The sequence below is a fragment of the Papilio machaon genome, chromosome 28 (assembly GCF_912999745.1).
Source record: "Papilio machaon chromosome 28, ilPapMach1.1, whole genome shotgun sequence".
Classification (NCBI taxonomy): Eukaryota; Metazoa; Arthropoda; class Insecta; order Lepidoptera; family Papilionidae; genus Papilio; species Papilio machaon.
This window is the reverse complement of record NC_060013.1, coordinates 878,256-904,290: the sequence shown is the minus strand read 5'-3', so window position 1 is coordinate 904,290 and position 26,035 is coordinate 878,256. Positions and strand designations below refer to the sequence as shown.

Genomic DNA, 26,035 nt, shown 5'->3' with positions numbered 1-26,035 from the left:
TCATTTTTGGTTGAAGTATTATGTGCAGAACATAATGCCTGGTTTACATAATTCCAGTAAAGTAGGACAGTAGCGCTGGACTGGAATAGATTGTTGGTTCACTAGCGCCAATTATTGTTTACATTATGCCAGTTGTATGTAAGCCCTACTGTTTTACTGTACTGGCATAATGTAAACCACATATTATGAATTAAATAAAACATCCAATAATTTGATTATGATCTATATTTCTTTAAATAAACATAATTAAAAACTTGATGGAATAGTTTCACCATTGGAAATGTAATTAACATTTTTTTTAACAACGGCAACATCCACTATTGTCTTAAAACGACTGTTTATACAGCCTACTTCTTGCCTGCGACCATTTCTTCCAAAGCTTTGAGTTCAGCTGAAAAAAAACGCAAGTTATATGTATTAATAACTGATTTTCACAGACACACTGCTAGAAAAAATTTATAATCAACCCTTTCAAAAGTTTGAAAATAATAAGGATAGTAAATACATTTTAAGTGTTTCAGCAGTGGTTTTTGGAACGAAGTTCTTTATCGCGCGTTGTGAAAGAGGGCTAGACGGAAAAAATTCTTACGAAAAGTTGTCACGACACTTTTTGCTATAGTATGTTAACGACGAATGAGCGCTACTTCACCATGGCAACGACGTGACAAAATATAACGAAAATTCATAGAAATAAAATGTACTTCTTGTGAAGACTTAAGTTTTTTATTCATAGAATAAACATTGGTTCATTCACTAATTAATCGAAAGGAACTTCGTTCCATCCGGGTGTCCCTTGACACCTCTCAAGTTTTTTTATAATATAAAATAGCAAGCGATCAAGAGGCCACTTGAACTCGCGAAATGGCGAAGCTAAATGTAGATGTATTCCCGACGTTTAACTTTTTACAGAAAAAGAATATTTCCTATGCATACCCTCCTCCATAAATACCCTTTCCTGACCATTCCTTATTTAAAAATAAGGCTGGAAAGGGAAAGAGGATTAAAATTAGACCTCCAGATCACAGACTCATCAGACAAAATGTGGAATTACTTTCATTTGACGCCTATTTTCTATGTGGTTGAGGCGACACAGCGAGCAGGCATATTTGTGCGACAGATTTTGCTGGCATCTACCACTTTTATATTTTATGCTGTTTGGAGACATGTGCAAATCAGCTCTGAACAGACTCAAAAGTTCAGGTCACATAAATATGAACAGTTTAGCTGCCATTCAACAACTAAATTGCAACGCCTCCCTTACTGGCTCAGATAAACTTGTTCCACTATAACTATGTGAGACAAAGAATAGTGAGCCTGCAAGTCGCAGAGGGAGCAATCATGTGCTCCCAGCTCATGGTTTTTTATACAACTTGAAAGGTGAATTACACTCTGTGCAGATACAAATTGAGCTGAGCTGAGAGCAGGTTCATTGATCTGTTTCATTGAATTGTAATTACAAAATATGCTTATAAACAAACCTGCAGCAGCAATAGCTTTCTCTTCCTTAAGTTTTGCGTCCCTGATCACCTTCTCTTTGGCTTCAATCTCACGGAACTTGGCTTCCTTCTTTGAAAGCCTGTTCTGATGGAAGGCGCCGTATAAGATACCGGCAGTTAAGAAAGACCAACGCCCAAACTGAAAAATATTAAATCATACATGTAACAAAACTTTAGCTTTTAACTTAGCAAAATTGTGTTCGTTTTGTTTTATTAACGTTGTGCTTTGTTCTTTTATTTTTTGCATTATCATTGGAACACAATTTTTAAATTTAAATTCAAAAAAAGAACATTCATTTTTTAAGCTAAAGGTGTATGAAAGAAATTGATGAGCAAGGAATTTCTATTAATGTCTATATAACTGTATTAAATATTAATAAGAAACTAAATGAAAAAGAAATGAATGAAGAAAATGAAGTGAATTTAAAATGAAAGAAATTAACAAGGGTACATAACACTACATGTTACATAATAATGTATTGTAAAATATTAATATATTTACCCGAATCAAGGGCGATACCCTAACTGGTGGTCCATAAGGAAGGTCAGACATTTTCTACTATTTCCAAAGGAAACTTCGTGTATAAAAAGAGATTTTTTAATTAAAATCTCCAGATGATCTCCGCAGAGGTTATGATACAGTAGTGTTGCCAAAATGTAGAAATGTCTTTTCAAAATTTGTTTTACCACAAACGTTTTTCAAGTGATTCAGAGAGTTTTTCGTGCTTATTGATTTTAATATTTTGTATTTTATTTCAAAAGGATTTTTATGTTAATTGAGTTTAAAATCTCACAGTCTGTTAGAAGTAGAATTATATTTTTTCTTCTGGCAATAACATTTTGACAAATAAAAATCGTGCTCGTTCGATGTTTGACGTCATATCTTTTATAGGCATGTCCATGAACAACAAGTTTCTTAACAGCTATTTTAGCCGTTATCATCTCGTTGTAACGTTAAGAACATTGTTTTCACGCACAAGTATTTTGTTTTCGAACAAATTCAGTTTATTTCATTCATGAAATAAGGTAAAATACCTTAACAAGGACGTAAATTACCATTTTTTTTAAACATTTAACAAAAACAGCTATCCAAAGATGGTTTTAAGTTTGTATCATAACAAAAATTTAAATAGTTCTTATTTCACTGTTGACTAACATTATTGTCACCTTACGCTTTTTTTATTTTCAGAAGGGAATGTTTCATACATACTCGGCACCCTGGGGGGATTAAATATTGACGTGGGATTCTCTTTCTGATAGGGAGCATGTCCACTAAACCTCTCTGTTCCTTCTACGCATGGTGGCGAGGCCACAGGCATGGTTGCGCTTTCATTCGCGAATCCTCATTAACCTGTTCTTGTGTCTACGTAGAGTCGCGATAGTATGAAACGAACAAGAAATTTAAAATGTATAGCGTATATTTATACAAGAAAGTGATTTCAATCAGGATTGAATGTTAATTTAAAATTAATATGGCAAAGTAAATGTTTTATTTTAACAGCTATAACTATACGGTACAAAATAACGCTTTTAAGTTATAACGGTATCTTATCAAAAGTTAAAATACGAAATATCGAATAAATCAGTCGTCAAAATGGCGTTGATTATGCCGTTCGTGTCTGTTGCAGTTTCAATACTTTACACGCCGTTTTTACTTTTTATATTGTGTATAATATTCCTGGCCTCAATTGGAAAATCTCTTGGTGTACGGAGATTATATGTGAATATACTTTTGAAGCTATTCGAAGTAAGTCAAGTGAAAATATATTATCGATATTTATTAGATTTTTAATCAAATTTGTTAGGTTAGACTTATTTCTATTCATTAAATTAAGAAATAGCTTTTATCTTATATATATATAGGATTAATGTCCGTTATTTAAATACATATGCATCTAATTAAGATGTAAGTTATGATTCGTGGGAGTATGTTTTCTTCGATACCGGTGACTCACGTCAGTCGATCTTTAAATATTTTGTTAGACGTAATATTTTTATTGCTAACATTCGTCTGTATATAATATAATATTTTTAACAACGCATATAAACAAATTTAAATAAACACCCCTTCCTTCCCTTTTTCTTTTAATTTTCATCGAGGATTCTAGTTATTTTGCGGGCACAATTTGTCTAATGTCTTCGGTTGACGTTAGAACTATCTTGTGACCTTATGTACCTTTTGCCTACTAAATAATATTGGGACAGCCTTTACCTTCAATGTTAGACTGTACATTTATAATTTAGCAACAAAAACTTCCCAAGATTAAAATTTTCACGTAGTAGGTATAGTCGAACATGGATTCGCGAGAAATCTATAAGCGAAACAGGTCCTGATGCACTTACTCCGTAAGTGAGAAACTTGGATTATAAACCTCTGTAAGTGAGAAAATTTTCATGGTACCTTAGACTCTCGATTATTATGGTTTAACTGTATAACAGTTAGATTAGATGCTAAGTTATAGCATGATTTCTTATTATCTTGTTATTAGCTAACTGATAACTTTCACCTTTGGTCTTAGGTTCAATTTCAATGTTTGTTATCTACATTTGTTTATATACTACTAGTTGTCGCCTGCGACTTCGTCCGTGTGGAATTAACAAAAAAATCTTAATAAGTAGCCTATGTGTTCTTCCAGACTATGTTCTACATCTGTGGCAAATTTAATCAAGATCCGTTGAGCTTGTTCTGGAGATACCTTCAAACAAACATCCATCTATACATTCACATTTATAATATTAGTAAAATTCCAATAATAACATTGATTCTTCAGACTAAAAGATTAATTTCCTGAGAGATCTTAAGAAATAAACTTGTCAGATAGATCTAGGTATGTAAAAACATTTTTCAAAGATAAAAAACCTTTTTATTTATTACAATAACTTTATTAAAACTCATGTACATAATCCAGAGGGGTAGGCAAAGACAACAGACTTCCATTTGATGTGAACCTGACACTTCTCTCTCACATCTTAATAATATTATAAATGCGAATGTTTGGATGGATGGATGTTTGTTTGAAGATATCTCCAGAACGACTTGCCTGATTGTGATGAAAGTTGGTTTAGAACAGGGTTTACCCCCTGAGGTCAATATTGAACTTAAAGCATTGCTTATTCTCACTCTGTCTTCTTCTATTTACTTAAGTCAGAATTAATAATAATAATTGATTTAAAAGTAGGTAATTAGGGCATCTGTGGTAACAATTCATTTTAGAAAAGGGGATCACTTGTCCAAAATAGCTTGGGGATCCCTGGTTTAGAAGAACATGTAGGCTACTTATTAATTTTTTTTTTAATTTAGAGTGGATAGAGTCGCGGGCGACAGCTAGTCATCTATATTTATACATTGTACATGTCTTGTTTATTCTAGAATATTCTATTTGCAATAACAAAATTTCTTTATCAAGGTTATCTAGTAAGCAATGTTTATAGAAACATATTAAACATGATTTATCTATAAAACACTTAAGGCATTGGATTAAACAAAATATCTGTTATAGTGACTATAATGTATTTTTGTATTCAGGTCACATATGTCCTCACAGACTGGCTCGGAGCTTACCTTAGAGTTAGGGGTCACTAGTCCTTAGTCAACCACGCTGGCCTAGTTTGGGTTCACTTTGTACATATCTTTGAATTTCTTCGCAGGTATGTGCAGGTTGCATCACAATGTTTTCCTTCACTGTAAGAATGTTGAATAAATGTACATTGGTATATGGTGGGATTTGAACACAGAACCTGCTGATTACAAATGCTTAACCTCTGAGCCACTGATGCTGCCTTATATATTATACGTTCTTTTTACAAATGTACTAACATTACTTTAAAATAGTATTACGTATAAAAAATATATGGCATATATTAATCTTGTCAACGTTTTGTAACCAAGTGAATTGAACCGATGGTTATATAGTGCAACAAAGTTATTTGGCTCACTGTTAAAACTGTAAAGTACAATAGCCAGTGCCGGCGTTATGGTAGAGCGTTATTGGGCGTAAGGCGCTAAACAGGGGCGCCACTGGTCTGTGAACTACAGTCTTACGTTCCAGGTAGCGTAGCCAGGTGTCCGGATAAAGCCGGACATAGGTAGGCTTTTTGATTGCGTGTCCGGCCAAAATAAACGGTTTTCCGGCTTTGGTTAGGCTTTTTACATTTCCCAAACGAGAGTGTACCTATTAATACTGAGACAAAATTCTAAATAATATAGGATGTCCGACCTTTCTACCTAAATGTCCGGCCGAACTGGCTAGTCTGTCCGGCTAGTAGGTTTGGCGACATGGCAACCCAACTAGGCATAGTAAAAGATGGGCGCCGTAGAAACCTACCACAGAGCACTGGTGGGATTAAAACAAACTCTGACATTAGGACTTATGATCCTGATTGATGCTAAAGTGCCACAAAATCTTTGCCTGATTATAGTTGTCTTGTTCTAGTTTGTCATTTTCTGTTTAAGTAGGTTTTACAAATCTAATATATAAAATTCTCGTGTCACAGTTTTCGTTCCCGTACTCCTCCGAAACGGCTTGACCGATTCTCATGAAATTTTGTGAGCATATTCAGTAGGTCTGATCGGACAACATCTATTTTTCATTTTTTTTTTAACTGCGCGCTGACGGAGTCGCGGGCGACAGCTAGTTTTCTAATAAACGTAACCGTTACTTGTCGTCGTCAGTGTCTCACCGGGACCGATAACTTTGTCGCACTATAGTCGTTTTTCTTGTTTGTGTTTTTTTTTAATTAATCCTAATTATAACCTAGAGTAGTTATTAAGTGCCAGTTTTATATTCATTGATAACATACATACGGAATTAAAAATTATTTCCTTAAACAGTTACACGTTGTATGATTGTGGAATAAATTATGTAATACTAGCTTTTACCCGCGACTCCGTCCGCGCGGAATAAAAAATAGAAAACGGGGTAAAAATTATCCTATGTCCCTTTCCTGGTTCTAAGCTACCTGCCCACTAATTTTCAGTCAAATTGATTCAGCCGTTCTTGAGTTATAAATAGTGTAACTAACACGACTTTCTTTTATATATAGACTAGCTTTTACTCGCGACTCCGTCCGCGCGGAATAAAAAAATTATCCTATGTCCTTTTGCTGGTTCTAAGCTACCTGCCCACCAATTTTCAGTCAAATCGATTGAGCCGTTAGTTAGAACGATCGATTAGTTAGAACTAGGAAACAGACATAGGATAGTTTTTACCCCGTTTTCTATTTTTTATTCCGCACGGACGGAGTCGCGGGTAAAAGCTAGTAATACATAAAATGTTAGTTTTAAAAAAAGAAAAATAAAACTTTTTTCAAATAAAGTTCGAAATAATTTTGAATCTGGATAAGTGAAAAATGTATATAAGTCAGAATCATTGTCCGGTTATGATAGACGTTCTCCATGAGGGAGAAAATCGAGTTATCCGAACCTCTTAGCGAAGAAAATATCACGGTCTCTTGAACTTGAGACTCTCGATCCTTCAAAGATTATATTTTGGCAGTGGAACCTCAACGCTATTTTTAGTCGACTTCAAAGAAGGAGGTTATCAATTCGACTGTATTATTTTTACTAATATTATGTTATCAAAAAGGATTTCAAATTTGTGATTAAACTTGGTGGTACTAACGGTACATTACATGCTAATTAATCCGGTTCGATTTCAGGAAGTGATGTAAATTTCCTGAAGACGATGTGTACTTCGATTATTGATAAATCTAATATCTAATATATAAAATTCTCGTGTCACAGTTTTCGTTCCCGTACTCCTCTGAAACGGCTTGACCGATTCTCATGAAATTTTGTGAGCATATTGAGTAGGTCTGAGAATCGGCCAACATCTATTTTTCATACCGCTATTAAGTGTTTTTTCAACTGCGCGCGGACGGAGTCGCGGGCGACAGCTAGTATAATATAAAAACGAAACACGACATTCTTTAAAATTGTGATACACAAAATTTTTAGGCCTTTGGTATACAACGTAACTTATATCGTCGAAATTGATACTGTATGGTTGCGTTGCGAGCGCTCCGTATATACAGCAAATAGGCACATATTACAAGGTGGCAAACGAGCAAGCGGCCACATGAATTCGCCGAAATGGCGAAGCGACCGCTGCTCATGTACATTCGCAATTGCAGATGCGTTACCTACCCTCAATCGACGATGGAGGAGACGTACAAAAAGAGAATATTTAACCTTCCTTTGCATCTCCTCTTCCATTAAATCCACATCACCTTCCCATCCTTTCCTTATAAGAAAATAGTGGGAAGGGAAAGAGGACTAAAATTAGGCCTCCAGCACCACACTCATTAGACTGTACTTGGAATTACTTCCACTTGACGTCTGTCTTCTGTGTGGTCGTGGTATTTCACCGGGCGAGGCCAATTCGTGCAGCTGATGTTGTTGTTGCTGGCGTCTACCACTGTTTACATGCGACTACAAGACAATTGACAGATTTGCTTCGCCATCTTGAAAATTGCAACGCCTCTTTTTGCCGATGACAGAAATATCGGCGACGCGACCGTGCACTGTTTATGCACTTCTGTTATTGTATTGCGTACGTAAACCAGCGACTAAAGTCGCTGGGTTTCGAAGATTAACGTTGCCTTAAGATGGCTTTAGACCCCTTTCAATTATTGGTTTCTGTATACAGCTAAATTTCTTTTTCAATTTTTGAACCCTCAACTTTATTTCCCGCATAGTACATCAGTACATCCCTTCTTGGTTTTCGCTGGTCTTCAGGTCCACCTGGACCACTTCGGACTACATTGGATATAAGTAACAAATCTGTGTTGCCTGGTTTCCATTATACCAGTACAGTAGGACAGTAGCGCTGGATTGGCATGGACTATTTTGACTTAATGTAAACTAGGAATGGCGACCGAAATCATAGATACCGACTGAATAGTTCGGACACAGACAGACCGGGGCCAAGAGCAGAGCAGATTTTTATCGCATACAAAATTGAGCTTTACTGGATTGAAATAAGGTTTCATTTTACTTTTAACGTTTCTTAAATTTGTATTGAAAACAAAAGAAGTGCAAAGTTAAATTAGACCTTGTTGAAATCGTATAAAGCTTAATTTTATTTGCGATAAAAATCCTATCAAGTCTGACTTGAACGTCCATGATTTTGGGTTCGTAACCAGTGATAATTTTTTTTTATTAGAAAATTTTTAGCTTTGTATTTTATAAACGTAAGTTACTGGCGACAAAATATTGTCATCCCTTTCATTGTCTTTTTAAAAAATAGAGATAATGTTACAGGTGTCGTAATGAAAACAAAGACCTTTGTGACGTCACAATGATATGCCGGAATTTGTCCTCCGTATGTTTCGTACCCTTTGTTAATATCATTGTGTATTTAAAAATTAACAATGTAATCTGTCTACATTATTCATTTGTTCTTCTTTTATTCTGTTCACGCGGAATTAAAAAAAAAACTTAATTAGTAGTCTATCCTTCCATGTTCGACTGTGCCAAATTTCATCAAGCTCTGTTGAACCGTACTGGTTTAAACGATATTGATTTTTTAAATTTGTGTTTACATACACTTTTTAAATTTAGTCGATTCAGTAAATGACGTATTGGATAATTTTACAGTAACTTTATAGTGTTAGTTACTAGCTATTGCCCACGACTTCGTCCGCGCGGGCGTAAAAATAACTTAGTAGCCTATGTGTTCTTCCAGACTATGTTATACATCTAAGCCAAATTTCATTAAGACCCATGGAGCCGTTCTGGAGATACCTTCAAACAAACATCCATTTAAACATTCGCATTTATAATATTAGTAAGATATTGTACTTTAGTTACACTAGTTTTATCGACTCGATGACGCAGCGGAAATAGTACATTGTTTTTATTAAGTAATTTATTTCAAAGGGTTTAAGGTCAAAGCCGAATTCAGTACGCGGTATTGTAGGATTAATTTAAATATAAATCTAATACACTTATCAAAGTAATCGATGACGTAGTGGTTAATTGCTACATGTTATCAGGTCTTGTTTTCTAACCTCGCCATGTATGTGTTTTATCATCACCTCACATACGTCACTGAGGCTCTGAGTCTATGCTAAGTTAGAGGTAATTAGTACATAATCAACCACGCTGGCTTCTGCTGTCCATGTAAATAAATAAATAAAATAACATTTAATCCTTTGCACCATTACAACGTACTTAAACCTAACATATTACAAAATAATCTATCTATATATATATAAAAGAAAGTCGTGTTAGTTACAATATTTATAACTCAAGAACGGCTGAATCGATTTGACAGAAAATTGGTGAGCAGGTAGCTTAGAACCAGGAAACGGACATAGGATAATTTTTATCCCGTTTTCTATTTTTTATTCCGCGCGGACGGAGTCGCGGGTAAAAGCTAGTTATAAATACATAAAACAGAATTAAATCACAATTACATTAGAAAAAAGAAATATTTATAATTAACATTGCAATAATGACCGGATAGGGTCCTCCCTCGGCTTTGTATGCTGGGTGCACCTCTCTGGAACACTCAGCGCTGATCTTCCGTTTTCTGTTGTTCTGATGTTTTCTTCAGGTTGCATCACGATGTTTTCTTTTACCGTAAGAACGTCGGATAAATGTACATATGTAAATCGAAAAATACATTGGTACGTGACTGGATTTGAACCAAAGACCTGAAGATTACAGATCAAGTGCTTAACCCCTGAGCCCTTGTAAAATGCGACTTTCTTTGGTGAAGGAAAATATTGTGAATCTACGGCACCTACTAGCTACTCCTTACCTTTGTTTCGATTTAAAAGCGCTTTTATTGACAGTTAATTAGATCTCTATTATTAGTTCGAATCCTCACCACAGCTATTAACCGCAACCATCAGCGCCAAAATGGCGGAAATCAAATTGGCACAAAATACCACGGATTATAGCCAGTCCATGTAATTACAGAGGTCAGTATTGAGTTGACTTAAGCCTTGTTACCTAATTAAGGTTTGAGTCCCTATTGTTGTGATGACGTATGACGCTGATGTAGAATCTTTTACAAACCACTACGACTTAGGGTCCTTCAAGAAACGAGCATATCTCTTTCTTAAAGGCCGGCAACGCATCTGCAATTCTCGTAGTGTTGCGGATGTCCATGGGCGTCGACGATCACTTCGGTGTTCGCGCCGCTCGTTTGCCCCCTTCTCTTATATAAAAAAAAAAATACAATAAATTAATTAATTATGTTACATAATTTGATTCGTGTTAAATAATGTATATTGTTGACGTGACCGACATATTAATGTGTTTTATCACTTAAATTATAATAAGAAATACATTAGTCTATGTAATTACGGTTTGTTTTTTAATGTGACAAACGAAAGATTCGTGAATAATGTCTATGGTTCCTACGTAAACCATCGTAAGTGTGAATAATACAGGATGTAATTTTATAAATTACTAGCTTTTACCCGCGATTCCGTCCGCGGGGAATAAAAAATAGAAAACGGGGTAAAATTTATCCTATGTCCGTTTCCTGGTTCTAAGCTACCTGCCCACCAATTTTCAGTCGAATCGATTCAGCCGTTCTTGAGTTATAAATATATAATATGCAGGTTGCATCATGATGCTTTCCTTAACCGTAAGAAAACCAAAAAACACAATAGTAAATGGTGGGATTTGAACCCAGGACTTGCAGATTGCAATTCACCTGCTTAACCCTTGAGCCACCGACGCTCTTTTTTAGTATAACACCGGTTAAAAGTATAAAATAGTGTACTAGTGCAAATGGCTTGCCCAGGTACTATTGTTTACGCAGGAGTCTTTACTAATTTTAAAGACTGAGGTGTCATGATTTGTACAATTCCCTCGGATGTCAATACAGTCACTAATTATTATTTTTAATAATGTTTCTCGAATTACCAACAGCATAGGGATTAGTTGATAAGATATGAATTTCTTTTAATCGACAAATATTTGTTACTATTTCGATTTCAAGGACATTTGTTCGAAGGTTCTTGAATTCATGATGACGTAACGTAATAACGTCTTGTTTAATCTGTATGTAATATATAAAAAAATATGTATATTTCGTGCACAAGATGTATTTACGTTATATATAATGAATGACGATTTTTTTTGTCTTTCTACTTTTGTTTTGTGTAATCACCGAAACGTCAATCGATTTTGAGGGGAGTTTTTTTTTATATCGTAAGGTGGAAAACGAGCAAACGGCCATCTGGATTCGCAGCAATAGCGAGGTGACCGTTGCCCATAGACATCCGTAAATGCAGATGCGTTGCCTACCTTTAATCAACGGAGAAGAGGACGCACAGAAAGAGGATATTTCTCCTTCCTATGCGTCCCTTCTTCCGCCAAATCCACTTCCCCTTCCCATCCTTTCCTAATAAGAAAAGGGTGGGAAGGGAAAGAGGACTAAAATTAGGCCTCCGGTACCACACTCATCAGAAGAAACGCGGAATTGCTTCCACTTCACGCCTGTCTTCTGTGTGGTCGTAGTATTGCATCGGTCGACCCGGCCAATTATTGGAAGATAGCCCGTATATGTGGGTGTCAAGTAGGCTTTTTTTTAATTTCATGCTGACGAAGTTGCGGACAACAGCTAGTTATGATATATCAGTTTGTCCTCTATGCGTGTATAGACCATTTCAATTTTTTTGGTGGCTCAAGGTCACTGCTTTTAGGTCCGTTACACCTAACATTGTGTTCTGTTGTACGATGTTCCGAGCCGACAAGATATTTGTTAAGCACTGCAAAGATTTTGACGAAACTTTGATAAATTGATGTCAAAACTTTGTGCTAGTCAGCTCACTATATGTCCCCACTGAGGGGATCAAAGCCTACCCTAAGTTAGGGGTGACTAGGACATAGTCAACCACGCTGCCTCAGTACGGGTTGACTTCACACATGTCTTTGAATTTCTTCACAGATATGTGCAGGTATCGCGATGTTTTCCTTTAACGTAAGAACGTCAGAAATAAATTGAAATATTATTTTATAATAGGTATACAGGTCAAAAGTAATAAATAATTTTATTGTTATAACTATTGTTATAAATTTAATTGCAAGTTATTATGCAACAGTGTCGTAATTTTACGACATTTCAACGTTGTACGGAGCGCGCGTAACGTGATACTCGATTCAATGATACAATATTATTTTCTAAGTTTTACGTTTCGCCCGTTGTTTCTATTGGTCGTTGGTAACTAGTTTTTAAGGGAATTTGATAATGTTGCTTTGAAAGTAATGCCTCTTTTTAGCCGACTTCAAAAAGAAGGAGGTTATCAATTCGACTGAATTTTTTTTATGTGTGTTACTGCGAATCTCCGCCCCTTGTGGTCCGATTTCGATAAAAATTATTTTAATCGAAAGGAAGTGCTTGCAGATGGGTCCCATTTTTTTTTGGAACGAAATTCCTTATCGCGCGTTGTGAAACGGGGGCTAGACGGAAAAAATTCTTACGAAAAGTTGTCACGACACTTTTTGCTATAGTAACCATGGCAACGACGTGACAATATATAACAAAAATTCATAGAAATAAAATGTACTTCTTGTGAAGACTTAAGTTTTTTATTCATAGAATAAACATTGGTTCCTTCACTAATTAATCGAAAGGAACTTCGTTCCATCCGGGTGTCCCTTGACACCTCTCAAGTTTTTTTTTTTTTAAATAATTGTTTTGAAGTTTGGAAGTAACGTCATCGATCGAGAAATTGAGGAGCAGATTGGTTTGGACATGTGGAGAGATGATGATCATATAAACAAGAAAGTAATGAGCTTGTATGTGGATGGTTAAAAAGATAGAGGAAGACCAAAGATAGTATGGATTGTGTGAAGGGGGTGGATTTAGTTATGACTGCTGATAGAGATGTATGGAGGAGTAGTATACTGTACCGACCCTCCGTAAGGATAAGGGCAGGTTGATGATGTTTGTGTTTTTAATCGACTTTTAGTTTCCAGTAACCAACACTAAACATTTTATTATCGTTAATTATGCGTTAAGTTGATGTAATTAGAAACAATTTTGTTTTTTAACCGGGAGATGATTTCATACTGGTTATGTTAAAATCAAATATCCGTACTTTGTATCCGAATAGATTCAGATATAAAATGTAGTTATAGAGTAGACATTGAAAGTATTTTATTTGAGACAGTTTCAACAAAATGTAGATAGATCGCTTACGATTTAAATTTAAATTTTAAGAGCGTTGATGGTTCAGGGGTTAAGCACTTGACTTGCAATCTGCAGGTCCAGGGTTCGAATCCCGCCATGTACCAATGTGTTTTTCTATTTTCGATCTATATATGTACATTTATCCGAAGTTCTTATGGTGAAGGAAAACATCTTGATGCTGCACATATCTGAGAAGAATTTCAATGATATGTGTGAAGTCAACCCGCACTTGGCCAGCGTGGTTGACTATGGCCTAGTCACCCTTAACTTGGGGTAGTCTCCGAGCCCCTCAGTGGTGACGTATAGTGAGCTGATGATGATGATTTGGATGAAATATACTTCTTATTTAATATAATAAATGCTAAATGTTTGGATGGATTTTTGTTTGAAGATATTTCCGGAACGGCTCAACGGATCTTCATGAAATTTGGCACAGATGTAGCAAATAGTCTGGAAGAACATATAGACTTATTATGTTTTTTTAAAATTTCGCGCGGACGCAGTCGCGGGCGACAGATAGTACAAGATATATATATCATTTACGTGCCCTAGTTTAAAAACCTCTGAATTTAAAATATTTAAATTTAGAAAGGCATAGAGAAATCTAATTTCAATGAATTTTTAAACATCGCATTATTATTTTACCGCGATCCAAACGTATTGCGTAAATGTTTAACGTTCGACCTTGGGGTAAAGGTAGGGCGCCACTACGAGCGAGAATCGAATCAAACGAACAAGTAATCTTGGTGACTAGGCAATGTAACATTCGATAAGCGATGATGCTAATCGAAGAGTTAAAAATATATAGAAGTGATGATAACTTGCGATATGTGACTAATGTAATGTAATTTTCGACAGTGGTAGATCCCGCAACAACATTTGTTGGGTGTACGAATGGGCCTGAGCCAAGAGCGTCGGTGGCTCAGGGGTTAAGCACTTGACTTGCAATCTGCAGGTCCTGGGTTCGAATCCCGCCATGTACCAATGTGTTTTTCGATTTTCGATTTACATATGTACATTTATCCGACGTTCTTACGGTGAAGGAAAACATCGTGATGCTGCACATATCTGAGAAGAAATTCAAGGATATGTGTGAAGTCAACCAACCCGCACTTGGCCAGCGTGGTTGACTATGGCCTAGTCACCCCTAACTTGGGGTAGGCTCCGAGCCCCTCGGTGGGGACGTACAGTGAGATGATGATGATGACGAATGGGCCTCGCTCAGTGAAATACCATTACCATATAGAAGAAAGGCGTCAAGTGAAAGTAATTCCGCGTACATTCTGATGAGTGTGGTGTCGGAGGGACACCCCTTCCCACACTTTTCCTATTAGTAAAGGGTGGGAAGGGGAAGTGGATTTAGCGGAGTACGGGAGACATAGGAAGGGGGAATAGACTCTTTCTGTGCGTCCCCTTCTCCGTTGAATAAAAGTAGGCAACGCATCTACATTTGTGGATGTATATGGCCAACGGTCGCTGTTCTATTTCATCGAATTTAAGTAGCCGTTTGCTCGTTTGCCACCTTTTAATATATTTAAAAAAATGTGAGCCGTCATGGGACGCCTGGCAGATGTGAAACATCGTGTGTGTACAAGTAATATGCATAAAAATAATATTATTAAAATAATATATATATATATATATATATATATATATATATATATATATATATATATATATATATATATATATATATATATATATATTATTATAATAATATTATTTGAAACATCTTTAGGATCACTTGTAAACCGAATTTTTGGCGTGGCGACGCTTCCCGTGGCGACGGGTCGCCACGCTATACTGAGGTATACATACATATGTTACATATGTTTCACATCAAAAAAATGTCACGTATTTTTCTTACGCATTTTGCAACATTTTGTCGATTTCGTTTTCTGTAGTAACTATGCACCTACGTTTACACAGTTACCTCAGAAAACGGTAAAGCAATCATAGAATGATTTGCTTTGTTCTAACTACTTATGATTATCTTAATGTCCTTCAGAATGAAGAACATTTATTAACAGTTTATTGCCTCATTTAGACTCACGTAAAGAAAACAGTTACGTCTTAAGAGATTTAACTGTTTTCTTGTTTTCATTATGGGGATCAATTGTTATTCGCCATAGCAACTGATCCGGAGAAAAAGAGATATAACTTTATTCGTCAGATGTGTCGATAAATGTCTCTATATTCATTGCAGTATGGCCGCCAGCACATTGAAGTTGCAAAGAAACTGCAGAGGAGTGACAGTTCGGATGAGGAGGAACCTCTCGTACCTGACGACAAGCCACCATCAGCTATTATTAAAGAGAATGGTGTAAATGGTAAGTTGAAGAAAATTTTTATTCTTAACTCCCTCCGTACTAAAAATGTTTCCAACATTTTTAGGCCCTTCGTACACAATACAACGTAAATCGTCTAAACGACTGCGTCTGCGTCACGTTGCGTGCGCTCCGTACACAATATTGAATCGTCAACGCGAGTCGTGTGTTCAGCACAGACAAAGCGATTACATGTAAACTGTATAGATTTGATCCGCCATTTTGAATTTTACATCGACTATTCTAACGAAAAATTTGACAAACAGTTTGCGAGCAACTGTATTATGTACGTAGCTTAACGACGAGAATCGCCGCGTTATCAAGATTTACGTTGCGATGAGTACGAAGGACTTTATTTTAATACTAGTGGTTGTCTGCGAAAATCCCGTCGAAATCGGTCCAGCCGGTTCAGAGATTACCCCGAACAAACGCTTTGTGGACTAGAAAGTAGCTTATAGTTGTGAGAGTAACTTAAGTTTAGTTTTTTGTAATCCCCAGCTGACGAAGTCTTATAAATTTACCTGTGTTTTTGGTACAAATTGGGTATATGTTTTTTTACGTTAACGTTTTCACCGACGGTGTTACGTAACATTACATTAGAGGCCAAAGAAATCTTAATCGCTTCCGCTATGATGGGTATGTTACATGTGAGTTTGCATTGCCGAAACATGCACATAAACATGTTGGTTTCTTCAGAGAGAGTGTAGAGTTTTAATTTATTATACAAACAAGCTTGTTTTACTGTGGGTGGGTGTGGATTTCTTTCTAACTGTGGGTTTTTGAGACCATAATCTCTGTATAATATATCGTCATCCCTGATTATTGACGAAACAGAGATGATATGTTTTTTAAACGGGTATTTTGGTGTCAAACCCACGGTTAGTCTGTGATCACAGTTTTATAAAGGTAAAATTGTTTAAATAATTTTGTTATTAACACACTTGATGGTTATTGTTTTAGAAACATTTTGACATTCTTTTGTTTTTTTATTAATTTTTTAATTTAAAAAAAAACTGACAATTATTATCAGTCTCAAATTATTTATATTAGTATAGAGATCTTACGCTATGGTATTACGTATTTATATTTTTCCGTGTTATGATCGACTGGAGTTACACTTGAGATCAACCGGTTCACCACCCCTGACATACATTGGAGGCAGATCACTCCCTCATATTTATATTCATCTACACAACTCTTTAAAAGTAACCATACGTTTTAATTAGTCTTTTTTTACCATAAGGTGGCAAACGAGCAAACGGCCACCTGGATTCGCAGATTCGATATTGCACCGATCGACCCGACCAATTCGTGCACCCTACAAATATTGTTGTTGCGGGATCTACCACTGTTCTAGAATCTAAATGTACAAGAATTTTTCAACGTTACACAAGCTTGATGTAATAAATATAACGACCACACAGAAGACAGGCGTCAAGTGGAAGCAATTCTTCGTTTCGTCTGATGAGTGTGGTGTTGTAGGCCTAATTTTAGTTTTGTTTTCCTTCCCACCCTTTTCTTATAATGCAATGATGGGAAGGAGAAGTGGATTTGACGGAGGAGAAATAGAAAGGGAAATATTTTCTTTCTGTACGATACCTTCTCCTCGGTTAAAGATCGGCAACGCATCTGCAATTGAAGATATCTATGGGCAGCGGTCTCATTGCTTTTTCGGCGAATTCAAGTGGCCGCTTGCTTGTTTGCCACTTTATAATATAATAAAGAAAAAAATGGTTATTGTGAGAAAACTAAAAAAGATAGATATATGCTATCGTTGACTTTTATTTCGCACATTTAAAGAGCTACAATTCTTCCATACATCATTTTTATGTAGCTCCTATAGTTTAGCCTACGTAAGCGATGAAAGCAAAAAAGTCCTTAATTTTCGCAACGCATTTTGCAGTTAAACTCAAAATCTTCTAGTTATTTTAAAAATTAATAAAATAAATGGCAACCTATCTGCAAGCACTACCTTTCGATTATTTATTTTTTCATAATCGGAGCACCAGAACGCGGTAACACACATAAAAAAAATACAGTCGAATTGATAACCTCCTTCTTTTTCTTAAGTGTAATGATTTCGTACGTTTTCGTTTCAGGTACAAAAACGACAGTTATCGAACGACAAGAGATACTCGGTCCGTCACCGGAGTTGAACTATCGTCGGGTTCAGAACGGACATAAAACTGAACAAGGGAATGGAGAGGTGAGACTAACTTTTTTATTCCTTAGAACTTCGGTTTCGAATTCTGACATATACGAATGTGTTTTTTTGATTTACATATGTACATTTATCCGACGTTCTTATGATGAAGGAAAACATCGTGATGCTGCACATATCTGAGAAGAAATTTTATGATATGTGTGAAGTCAACCCGCACTTGGCCAGTGTGGTTGACTATGGCCTAGTCACCTTTAACTTAGGGTAGGCTTCTAGCTCCTCACTGGGGACGTATAGTGGACTGATGATGTAATAGGCTCTTTTATTTTCCATGTACAGACCACCTATCAGTTATATTATTGTACATCTTACTAATATTATAAATGCGAATGTTTAGATGGATGGATGAATGGATGTTTTTTGGAAGATATCTCAGGAATCGCTTAATGGATCTTCATGAAATTTGGCACAGATGTAGAACATAGTCTGAAAGAACACATAAGCTAATAATTTTTTTTTTTTTATTTCCGGGCGACTTATAGTGAACCTATAAATGATAAATTAATCACTGTTTTATTTCAGACTAATTTAGAATTTCATTTCTATCACTGTATGGATCTGGTGAAGGCAGGTATGGAGTCAATAATTGAAGATCAGGTTACATCTGTCTTTGAGGCTGAAGAGTTGAGGAGTTGGAACTTACTTACTAGGACTAATAGGTGAGTACTTAAACTATGAACTAAAATTGTTATTTCTCTTGATGTTTGTTGTATTATAATGCAGATTTTTACAAGCGAAATTAGCCAAAAAGAAAGCAGAAAAAGTTATAGATTTAGATTTTCAAGTGGCCACCTGAATTCGCCAAAATAGCGAAGCGATCGCTTACCCATAAACATCCACAATTGTAGATGCATAGCTTACCTTTAATCATCGGAGAAGGGATCGCACAGAAAGATATTTCTCCGTCCTATGCGTTCCCTCCACCGGCAAATCCACTTCCCCTTCCCATCCTTTCCTATTAAGAAAAGAGAGGGAAGGGAACGTAGCTTAAAATTAAGCCTTCAGTACCACACTCATCAGACTGTAGTTGGAATTACTTCAACTTGACGTCTGTCTTCTGTATGGTTGTGGTATTTCACTGAACGAGGACAATTCTTGCACCCAACAAATATTTTTGTTGCTGGATCTACAACTGTTAAATTGTAATTTAACAGAACTGATTTCTATCATCCATCCATCCATTCAGCCTCGTTATGCCCACTGCTGGGCATAGGCCTCCCGCAAAGATCGCCACGATTTGTGGCCATCATAAAGGGGGATTTCTATACTTGATAAAAAATTTAAAGTTATTATTTTTTTGTATTCATTCCAGACAGTATGAATTCCTAACATGGAGGCTAACAATAATTTGGATGATGGGTTTTGTAGTTCGGTATTTCTTCTTATTACCTTTAAGGATATTAATATTCGTTATTGGGGTAAGTTATTACTTTGATATTAGTTGATTTGTTTTTTTAATATGTGTTGTAAGAAATTTTTAATGTATCCGACTCGAAGGACCATTTTTGGAAAATTTCGAATTCTTCAAAATCTGTTCAGCTGCATCGGAGATAATACGGAACGAATGCTTTTTTACGGACAGACAGACGGACAACAATTTTGAAACTTGATTTTTTTTATATAAGGAATGCAAATATATGATAATCGAGATATTTTAATTTGAAATTATTTTTTTTATTTGATTTCTCTTATTCGATTAGTCTTATTTTATTCATTGTATAGATAGATATAGTTTTCTGTGACTAACAAAATTTAGGTATCCAAATGTATTTTACTTCAACATATAAAAAAAAACAATATTTAATAAATTCAATACAGTGACTAATTAAGTCTGTACAAAATTCTTACACAAAAATTCTACCAAAACCTACTAAAAGTTACCATTGCATTGGCATAGAGAGTGCTTATAATAATGCCTTACGCCCGCTCTCTCGTGTATTCCGAGAGGGGGCACCATAGGGTGATGGGAGAGGCCTAACATCTGGCCCCTCCTTACACATATTGAGGCCCTACCAAGGGGCTCCCTTAGCCGGGGATAAACTTACGTAAATGCCACGACCCAGTCATTAGAACACCGCAGGGTTTAGTGGGTAGTTCACAATTTTTACTATTGCACTGGTAACACCAGGTGCTGACGCTGCTCTCAACGATGCTGTTAGTTAGCACACTACCAACGAAGCGATTGCGTAACTTCTTCGGCGCTATATCCTATAAAATTACAATGAGGATCATATTGAGAAGTCTTTCTTGTTTTGTATACTATCACGATGTAAAACATCTACCGAAGGAAAGAGGCTTCTGTGTTGCCAACCACACCAGTCCAATAGATGTCATCATATTAAGCTATAACAGTTATTTCTCTTTGGTAGTTTTTTTTTATTTAATGTGTGCACACTTTATGTCTATGTTTGTCTGTTTTATGTCGTTTGTGGGGATTTTTTTGGTTTTGGTGTAAACGTGGTTGTTGTTAATTTGAAATTTGATTTAAATGTAACCTAAACATAACCACGATTACGCTACAATATTCCAGACTGCATCGGAATTATATTAATTCCGATATGTTATGGAATACATCGGAATATTTCATATACGTTCGGGAATATTCTAGAAATAACGCATGCCATTCCATCATCGCTTAGGTATGGTGGTTGATCATCAGTACAGCATGTGTGGGTACATTACCAGATGGACCATTTAAACAACGTGTGAACTATGCAACATCTATAATGAGCTTCAATTTTCTATCGAGATGTATCTCTATGGTTATAACTTACCATGATGGGGACATAAATAGACCGAAAAATGGCATATGTGTTGCAAATCATACAAGTCCAATTGATGTTTTAGTACTTATGTGCGATAATTGTTACTCATTGGTAAGTAAAAGGTAAAAAAAAAGAAACAGTTGTAAAAGGTATGCTTTTATGGTATGGACACGTTGAAAAGATGAGTGAAAGAAGATTAAAGACGACAAAGACAGATTTTTAGCATTTAGATTTATGTAATACTCAAAAAGGATCTGAAACCAGATATTACGTAGATGTATGAATGTAGATGAAGCGAAAGAGGTGTGTCAGGACGGTGGCAAATGTAGGTCCGTGGTCTCTGTCTACCCCTCTGGGTTACGGGTGTGAGTTATGTTGCTTTTGATATTTATATTATCAGATGTAATTGTTTTCGGTGGGGGGTAGACGTAAAAAGATGAAAATGACTTCGTAAATTGTCAAGTGTAAAAATGTTAAGTGACCATTAGCAACAGCAGTTAGCCCTCCATACACAAGGCAACTTAAATTTGCGATACTTATATAGTAAGGTTGCGTTGCGCGACGCGAGTCGTCTATTCTGTCATTACAGTTATAGCTAAATGTCAACTTTATATGCTCCGCCATCTTGAAAATGGCCGCGACTTTTCTCTCGATCTTAATAAGTTGCGAGCGATTTGGTTGTCGAGACTAAAGTACGCAGCGTCAAGTTTCTAAGATTTACTTGCCTTGTGTATGAAGAACCTTAGTTGATATATATTTTTATTTTTCGTTGTGTAGTTTTTTTTTGGGGAGATCATTAAATTATTTTGCATGTATGTGACGTCTAAATATTATGGGATTATAATTAAGTACCTTAAAAAGTAAATCAGCCGAAACTGAATAAGCGAGAACTAGTTAAGTGGTGCCTTTATAAGTGAGTCCCGACGTACGATTTTCATAAGCGTGGAACTCTGAGAGAAACATCTATAAGCGAGATAAATCTCCTTTTAACTCTCGCTTATCCAGGCTCGACTGTTTAAAAATCCATCTGATGAAAAGGGTTACATCTCTAAAAGATTCCATATGAGATGTAACCCTTTTCGTCGGACAAGTCGATATCTTCTTTGATGAAGTACTTTTTCAGATCGGTCAGAGACACAACGGTTTTCTAGGGCTCCTACAAAGAGCGCTTGCTAGGGCTTCGCCCCATATATGGTTTGAAAGGTCCGAAGTTAAGGATAGGCATGCAGTTGCTCGGAGGTAAAGTTGTTTCAGAATTTTCTTTCTGATTTTTATTTTGACACTAGCTATCGCCCGCGACTCCGTCCGCTCTGGATTAGAAAAAACTTGATATCCTATGTGTTCTTCCAGACTATGTTCTATATCTGACAAATTTCATCAAGATCCGTTCAGCCGTTCTGGAGATACCTTCAAATAAACATCCATCCAAACATTCGCATCTATAATATTAGTCTATAATATTAATCTATAATATACATCCCCACCGAGGTGCTCGGAGCCTACCCCAAGTTAGAGATGACTAGGACATAGTCAATGCTGACTCAGTGCGAGTTGACTTCACACATATCATTGAATTTCTTCTCAGATATGTGCAGCATCACGATGTTTTCCTTCACTTTAAGAACTTCGGATAAATGTACATATGTAAATCGAAAATAGAAAAACACATTGGTACATGGCGAGATTCGAACCCAGGACCTGTAGATTGCAAGTCAAGTACTTAACCCCTGAGCCACCGACGCTCTTTGTTGTTATCATATCTCGTTAAAATCCAATGCATTGTTAGTTTTAACAGATTTGTTTTTGAATAAAATTACATCTCAACGTTAATAAAATCACCTGATGAAATTTCTCTTTTTGTTAGATTGACCAGTTTTATTTATGTTTTATAACTTTCTATTTTATTTAAAACACATTTAACTTGGAAATTCTTACGGTGAAGGAAAACATCGTGATGCTGCACATATCTGAGAAGAAATTCAATGATATGTGTGAAGTCAACCCGCACTTAGTCAGCATTGACTATGTCCTAGTCACCCCTAACTTAGGGTAGGCTTCAAGACCCTCGGTGGTGATGTATAGTGAGCTGATGATGAATGTTTTATTTTCAGGTTAAAAGAGCACATTTCAGTGCCAGATAATCCACCTATTTTAATCTTTCCTGAAGGTACATGTATTAATAATACCTCAGTTATGCAATTCAAGAAAGGAAGTTTTGAAGTTGGAGGCACAATATATCCTGTAGCTATCAAGTAAGTTTGTACCCGTTAATGAATGATGAAAACAGTTACATCTTTAACATTCAGATGTAACCTTTTTCGTATTTTTTTCGATATATGTAGAAATATTAATTAATGGCTCCTACGTAAACTATAGTATGTTTGAAACGCATTTTTTTCAAGGCAGTTCTTTATAATGTTACTTTCAAATTTTACACAGTTATTAGTAATAATTGAAGAGCGCTGGCTCAGGGGTTAAGCACTTGACTTGCAATCTGCAATTCCTGGGTTCGAATCCCGACTTACCAATGTGTTTTTCGATTTACATATCGAGGGGTGAAAGGCTATTTGTTTTAAGCGACATTTTTTGCGATATTGACTTATTTATATATTCAGAATCAGGGAATTTTTCTGATTCTGAATATATAAATTAAATTAATATTAATTAATAAAAGCCTTTCACCCCTCGATACGTACATTTATCTGAAGGTCTTACTGTGAAGGAAAACGTCGTGATGCTGCACATATCTGAGAAGAAGTTCAAAGATATGTGTGAAGTTAACCCACACTTGTCTGTGGTTGACTATGTCCTAGTCACCCTTAACTTAGAGTAGACTCCGAGCCCCTCAATGGGGATGTATAGTGAGCTGATGATGATGATAATGATTAGTAATTATTAAGTTAATTTAATAACATAAAACTGGGGGTAAATCGCAAAATTGCGACTTATCATAGTCTACGTAGGAGTCATCGAAATATTCTAATACTTAAAAAAATTGAGAGATCTATTTTACATAAAATTAAGGGAATATTCAAATTATAGTATCTTAATCAGGCAGATAGAATCGCTAAGTCAACTTTGAAAGACAATTATATTAATGAAAATACAGTCGAACCTAGATAAGCGAGAATCATTGTCTGGTACCGATTATCTCCATAAGCGAGAAAGTCAAGTTAGAGAGAAACCTCTAAAAGCGAGAAAGTCAATTTAGAGAGAAACCTCTAAAAGCGAGAAAGTCAAGTTAGAGAGAAACCTCTAAAAGCGAGAAAGTCAAATTAGAGAGAAACCTCTAAAAGCGAGAAAGTCAAGTTGGAGAGAAACCTCTAAAAGCGAGAAAGTCAAGTTAGAGAAACCTCTAAAAGCGAGAAAAATATCGCAATAATTGAACTCTCTCTTATTCAGGTTCGACTGTACGTAACAAATTTTTTTAAAGACTTATGTGTTTTTAATTTAATAATTATCAATAAATAAATGTAACTCTTTTCGTCACATGTAACTATATACTTGTTTGTCGTATCTTTAGATACGATCCCCGTTTCGGTGATGCTTTCTGGAACAGTTCACGTTACGGGATGCTTCATTACTTGCTCAATATGATGAGCTCTTGGGCTATTGTATGCGATGTGTGGTATTTACCACCAATGCATCGTTACAATAATGAAACTGCCGTTGAATTTGCTAATAGAGTTAAAGCTGTTATCGCTAGGAGAGGAGGCTTGGTTGATTTGATGTGGTAAGTTATAGTAGTAAGTGAGGAAGCGTCCATTTTAATACGCTGAAATAGCGACCACTTATACACATTTACATGTGGCCTTTAATCAACGGTGGAGGGAAAATAAGTGTTTATTGGAACGAAGTTCCTTATCGCGCGTTGTGAAAGGGGGCTAGACGGAAAAAATTCTTACGAAAAGTTGGCACGACACTTTTTGCTATAGTAACCATGGCAACGACGTGACAATATATAACGAAAATTCATAGAAATAAAATGTACTTCTTGTGAAGACTTAAGTTTTTTATTCATAGAATAAACATTGGTTCCTTCACTAATTAATAGAAAGGAACTTCGTTCCATCCGGGTGTCCCAACACACCTCTCAAGCTTTTTTTCCCTTCTTATGCGTCCTTTTCTTTTAAATTTACAGATTGAGTAATGAAACTATAAACAAAAAAAAATTATAAATACAAGTTTCATATTTAATGACTAGCTTTTGCCCTCGACTACGTTTGCGAGGAATTAAAAAAATTTAATTAGTAGCCAATGTGTTCTTTCAGACTATGTTCTATATCTGTGACTAATTTCATCAAGATCTGTTGAGAACAAACAAACAAACATACATCTAAATATTCGCATTTATATAATTCTCTGTTCATATATTAAAGGAAAACAGATGTTTGTTTAAATAAAAAACGACAAAAAAAATTAAAAAAATATATTTCGATACAGGGACGGTCAATTAAAACGTATGAAGGCAAAGAAGGAATGGCGTGAATTACAACAGGAGGAATTCAGTAAAAGATTGAAGGGAGAGTAGTCTTTTAAGACCGGAGACTAAAGGCCAGTCGTGACCGGAGACCGGAGACTGAGTGATATGTGTTGTGATGTAATGTTTTTTATAACGGAATCTAGTTGGAGATGAGTGAAGAAGGGAATAGAAAAAAATGGACGGTGATACTAGAGATAGTACCACGAAAAGAGTTATATCTGTTGATATGTAACCCTTTTCATAATTTCTACTAGTTATCTTGAGAGATACAGCTTTATTCGCCGGGTTACAAGTTTTAAGGCATATCTTGAGGTGTAACTCTTTTCGTTATGAAATAAATCATAAATAAAAAAATTATTTAGTATCCATTTTTAATTATTTCGTGTTCATCGGATTTGTATATACGAATGTTTTTTTTTATATAAATTTCTTATGTCTCGTCTATTTGTGAATTCCGTCAGTTTATAAACTTACTAGTCAATTATCAGCAAATTGTATACTGAACGTATTATTGATAATTTGATGTAATACGTCAAATTGTGAATGATTTGTACAGTTTACAATTTTACTGATATGTCTAGTTAGTTT

The 26,035-nt window shown here is 35.7% G+C and overlaps 2 protein-coding genes across 3 annotated transcripts; one reads left to right on the top strand and one right to left on the bottom strand.

Annotated features, from left to right (window-relative positions):
• Positions 1 to 207: 207 nt before the first annotated feature.
• Positions 208 to 2,150, bottom strand: LOC106715360 (ATP synthase subunit e, mitochondrial). The gene is made up of 3 exons (XM_014508644.2): positions 1,999 to 2,150; positions 1,479 to 1,635; positions 208 to 391 (listed from the first exon to the last, which is right to left on the bottom strand). Exons 1-3 carry the CDS (start codon positions 2,047 to 2,049, stop codon positions 348 to 350), a joined length of 252 nt encoding a protein of 83 aa, XP_014364130.2. The 5' UTR covers positions 2,050 to 2,150; the 3' UTR covers positions 208 to 347.
• Positions 2,151 to 3,077: 927 nt separating this feature from the next.
• Positions 3,078 to 25,765, top strand: LOC106710521 (glycerol-3-phosphate acyltransferase 4). Of its 2 annotated transcripts, none has more exons than XM_045684929.1 (10): positions 3,078 to 3,243; positions 15,858 to 15,981; positions 18,078 to 18,184; positions 18,722 to 18,858; positions 19,512 to 19,617; positions 20,839 to 21,075; positions 22,088 to 22,203; positions 23,076 to 23,216; positions 24,488 to 24,697; positions 25,408 to 25,765. In XM_045684929.1, exons 1-10 carry the CDS (start codon positions 3,091 to 3,093, stop codon positions 25,493 to 25,495), a joined length of 1,419 nt encoding a protein of 472 aa, XP_045540885.1. In that variant the 5' UTR covers positions 3,078 to 3,090; the 3' UTR covers positions 25,496 to 25,765. The 2 variants fall into 2 exon arrangements, with proteins under 2 accessions (XP_045540885.1, XP_045540886.1); XM_045684930.1 differs by lacking the exon at positions 20,839 to 21,075 and adding an exon at positions 20,328 to 20,564.
• Positions 25,766 to 26,035: the final 270 nt, after the last annotated feature.